Source organism: Myotis davidii, unplaced genomic scaffold (assembly GCF_000327345.1).
Source record: "Myotis davidii unplaced genomic scaffold, ASM32734v1 scaffold64, whole genome shotgun sequence".
Classification (NCBI taxonomy): Eukaryota; Metazoa; Chordata; class Mammalia; order Chiroptera; family Vespertilionidae; genus Myotis; species Myotis davidii.
Window position 1 is genome coordinate 4,135,851 of NW_006296226.1, and position 4,693 is coordinate 4,140,543.

The following is a 4,693-nucleotide window of genomic DNA, read 5'->3' on the forward strand; positions in this document are numbered from 1 at the left end:
AGGGAGGCAGCTCCCGAGGGGTCCCAGACTGCGAGAGGGCACAGGCCGGGCTGAGGGACACCGCCCTCAAGTGCACAAATTTTTGTGCACCGGGCCTCTAGTCCTATATAATAAAAGCCTAATATGCAAATTGTTCCCTCAACTGGGAGTTTGACCCAGGGGCATGGCCAGCCAGCCAACCGCCTGTTGTCCCTCCCTGAAAGCCCTCCCCCTGGCCAGCCCGATTGGCCCCAATTGGGGCTGGCAGTCCAGACAGACGAATTCGTGCACTGGGCCTCTAGTGTTACTATAAAAATCTATGTGATAACTACATGCAATGAGGTTTATTACTACTTCTTGAAGCTTCTTCCTGCCAATTTCTCTTTTCATCCAACACTTACCATCCTGCACCCTGGGACTGCCTACGCCTATCCACCCGCCCACGGGCAATGTGATTACCCAGCCCCGATCAGTCCTGGGGTCAGTTCCCATTTAATCTGAAAGCCATTGGGTCAGTGTCCCTGGCTCCTCCTCTCATAGACAAGTCGGAAATGACTTTTGTCATTTCCAAAGAGCCATGTGGCCACCCTTTATTGCCTTGGGTAATTGAGAACTGACTGCGTCATCACCTCATGTTGTCCTCTTTTAAATGCCTTCTTATCACCTCCCACTTCAACCAGATGCCCAGCTGAGACACAATACATTGTGCCTGGCATCACTAGTATAGGGATCCCTCCTGCTGGACATTCTTCTGGCTACGGATCTCAAAAAGCAACTCTGAGCTCTCCTCCCCAGTTGATTCTGAAGCATATTTCCCCTACATCCTGTGCTTCGCATTTTCTGGGAGGAAATGAGACTTCACTTCTACCTACCTGCTGTCTGGAACCTGATGATGGCTGGCATGGAGCGTTTGGGAGGGGCAGTGGAGATGGTCACGGTGTAGTTGGTGCCTTGGTACAGGTCTAGGCACACTTGTGGGGTCCTGCTGTCTGTGGTCAGGTTGACTCTCTCCTCATGAACTGATTCTATAGGGTCTGCCCGGTGTCCTTTCACATGTACCTTTGCAAGGGGCAAAGACAAGAGAACCCACCATGACTCCAGTTAAAACGACCAAGAGAGATTTGATGGTGCTGGGTCCTTTTTTCCTACTGTTCCCTTTACACTGCACTGCTCCCCTGGGGGAGAGGGGACAATCGGGTAAACTTCTGCTATCAGGTATCTGATGATGAAGTCTGATCAGCCCAGTAACCAATAGGTCCTAAGAAGTGATATAAAATGAGGAGTCCCTCTAAGTGCTACCCCACACACAGATGACCGGCAATCAACCGAGAGTCACAGCTTGAAACCCGCTCCCTGCAATCTGTCACAGAGGCAGCAGCCACTTCTAGGCTGACGCAGGGGGAGTAATGTACGAGTGCTTGGAAACAAGCTTTGATACCAAATATAAATACATCCCCACACATACACCCTGTCCAATGACAAATGTATTAAACACAAAATGTAAAGTAAAATAATCCAGATGTCTTTAAAAAAAACTGTTCCCGTTTTTAAAGGATGATGGGATTTGGAGAGCAATTACATTGAGAGGTTCTTCCGGAAGCAAGCCCATTGCCTTGTGTCCCCCTGGACTCACATTCCTGCACTGGAAGGAAAAAGGCCATCACTTTGCTTACCACATATACGATCCTGGAGTTCATTCTTCCTGGGTGTATCTGCCACCTCACACAGGTGTCATTAAACACTGACACATCGTTAATTTCTATAATTATCTCTAAAACGGAAAAAGAGATAGTCCACTCACAAAATGCATCAGTGGGTTTTGGAAAAATCCTAACAGCAACCATGTTGGAGAGCATGACTTTGTTTATCTGTCCAGCTAGTATCTGCTGCTCACCATTCAAGCTCTGATTTAGAAACTGAATCAGGCAAGTCAAGCTACCCTAGGCCTGTCACCCCATTTATCTTCAACATTGAATGATCCTGGCCCATGACCTGACTTGGAGGAAAAGGAAAGATTCCTGCGTGGGTGAGTATGGGTAAGGATTCCAACCTGTGGTCGATCCAACAGGCCACTGGATGCCCCTGGCATTCTACTCGTGTGGGGTGGAAAGAGGCCCAGAGCTGCGCCCGGCCTCTCCCCTGCAGCTGCACAGGTAAGATCTGGTTCTGGCTCCTCATGCCACTGGCTGATGGAGCACACTTATTTCCAGGCCACTGCCGCTCCCCAGAGGGAAATGACATGCATCACCACTCAGGACCGTCCCTAAGGAGCAGGTTGGGGTAAACTCCATGAATTCTCACAAGGTCCCTGGATACTTCTGGGACTCCTTGAACTGTTGCTATTTAACCCTGACTTATCAGGAAGCCACCGATTCCTTCGAGTTGTTCTGCTTCTTTTAAATATTCTGCATGAATTTCCTGTAATGAATTTCACAACATGGGAAACAGTACCAGGGTCTTGGTTCCCTGAGGTAACACAGTTTCCAATGGCACCAGTTACTACCTAGGAAATTGTTCAGATGGGAAGAGGGCATAGCTTTTTACCTATTTAAAATCAAACCCCCTGCAGATAAGTAAAACTATCTCTATCAGTAGATGACACACTTTTGTCTATATTTAAAAAAATAAAAATTAGTCCACCAGTGTTGCTCAGTGGTTGAGCATCAACCCATGAACCAGGAGGACATGATTTTATTCCTGGCGAGGGCACATTCTCTCTCTCATTGATGTTTCTATCCCTCTCTTTCTCTCCCTTCCTTTCTCTGAAATCAATAAAAACATATTTTTTAAGAAGATGATTGATCTCCTAATATTACTCATACACCACTCCAAAGGCAATTCCCAAATGGATTATAAAACAGATTTTGTTCATAGCAGCAGCATCAAAATGAGGATATGGCTTCCCCAGGTGACTACTTTGAATAAGTGCATATTTGAATAAATTAAATGATGAGAGTTCTGCTATGTTTCCTTTCTTCTTCTTCTTTTTAATCTTTAGAGTCAGAAAATAAGCAGAACTAACATGGCTTAGAGTAGTGATTTCCTAAAATGCATGTATACACTTTAGGATGATTTTTGGTTATATTTAAATCAATGATTGCTTTGTATTAATTTTTGTGTGTATTAGAAAAAATAACACACTCATGATATCAAATATATTACAAAATGTCCTTGATCAACAAATTTAAATTATAATTTTAAGTTTTAAATATAAATGGTTTTAAGAAAACTATTAAACAAATAATACTTTTGTTATAGCAAACATTGTCAGGGTGGCATACAAAAAATTCAAGCTTGGAAAACACTGGCATAGGAGGGAGATCATGGGCTTTCGAGGCTAATGGGCCTGAGTTCAAATCCTAACTCTGCCATTTGCTGAATGATCCTGTGAAAGATGTTTAACTCTCATGAGTCTCAGATTCCTCATCTATGAAATGAAAATAACATACTGAATCTCACAGGGTTTTTCTGAGGACAAAATGAACTCAAGCAGTGAGGCCTCTAGCAGAGGTCTGGGTGAGTAAGTTGGTATGCAGTCAATGATGGCTAGAATGCCGGATGGTCTAAACGTTATGCACATGTTCAAACAAACCCAGCCCTGTGGCTATTTACATAAATGAGCCCATTTATCCTGGATGACCATGCTTTTCCATCAGAAACATGTAGAACTGCAAGTGAGCATCACTGAGTTGGAGAGGAAGACGGACAACAAAACAAGGAGCAGAGGCTACCAGGAGGCCTGGAGGCAGTTGGGAGTCGCAGCCAGAGTCAGGTTAGGGGGCTCAGAAAGGATCCCAGCAGATAAACAGTCTGTGTTCCAATAGAGATATTATTACCCCTCTGAGAGCCTGGAAGGAGTGAGCATCAACCTTATAATTATTAACCCACACTCTAAACATAAAAAGCCAAATGACCTGTGCAGAATGAAAGGCAGGATAGGCTTATCAAGAATGAATCAACCTCTTTCATCTTGAGGGAAACCAACTCACTGAACATCAAGCTTCCACCTGGGGTTTTTCCAGACACTAAAGCAGTTACCTAATTCTCAGCTGTCTGGAGTTTCCAGTCCAAACCAGCCTTTAAAAAAAAAAAGTCCACCACCTTGCTCGGGTTCACACTCCATTAGAAACATGGACAGATGCATGCTACTGATGCAGAGTCAGAGAGCTCCAAAAAGATTTTAAACTGAAAACAACCAGGGTAAAATGAAGATAGATTCTTCCCCACAATTTGGAACGAAACATTCAGTGTAAAAAGAGCTGGAAATGGAATGAAAGGCAGAGTAAGAGGGCAGTCAGAGGGTAGGCAGAAAAGAAGACAATGGGGGAAAAACCCAAAAGTGGCTCAATGGTTGAGCATCGACCTATGACCCAGGAGGTCATGGTTCAATTCCTGGTCAGGGCACATGCCGGGGTTGCAGGCTCGAACCCCAGTGGGGGGCATGCAGGAGGCAGCCAATAGATGATTCTCTTTCATCATTGATGTTTCTATCTCTCCCTCTCCCTTCCACTCTGAAATTAATTTAAAAAATTTTTTTTTTAAAGTGAAGACTGAGGAAGACAAACACCAAATATACAGAGGGAGCTGGGACGGAAGGGAAGGTATAAAGAAATGGGTGAAAAACAAGGAAAAGGAAAAAGAAGGGGGAGGGGGGACAGCTGAGCAAGAGCCAGGTTAACCAGCTTCTCTCACTACATTTCCAGACGCCTCTCCC

The 4,693-nt window shown here is 44.7% G+C and overlaps 1 protein-coding gene across 1 annotated transcript in view; it reads right to left on the reverse strand.

Moving 5' to 3' along the window:
• Nucleotides 1-4,693, reverse strand: part of SUSD1 (sushi domain containing 1) — a 73,213-nt gene that overhangs the window by 43,346 nt on the left and 25,174 nt on the right. The window contains exons 7-8 of the mRNA XM_006771231.2: nt 1,653-1,750; nt 852-1,038 (exon numbers count right to left, since the gene is read on the reverse strand). Of these exons, the coding sequence (XP_006771294.1) occupies nt 852-1,038; nt 1,653-1,750 (285 nt within the window). The remainder of the gene's footprint in view (nt 1-851; nt 1,039-1,652; nt 1,751-4,693) is intronic.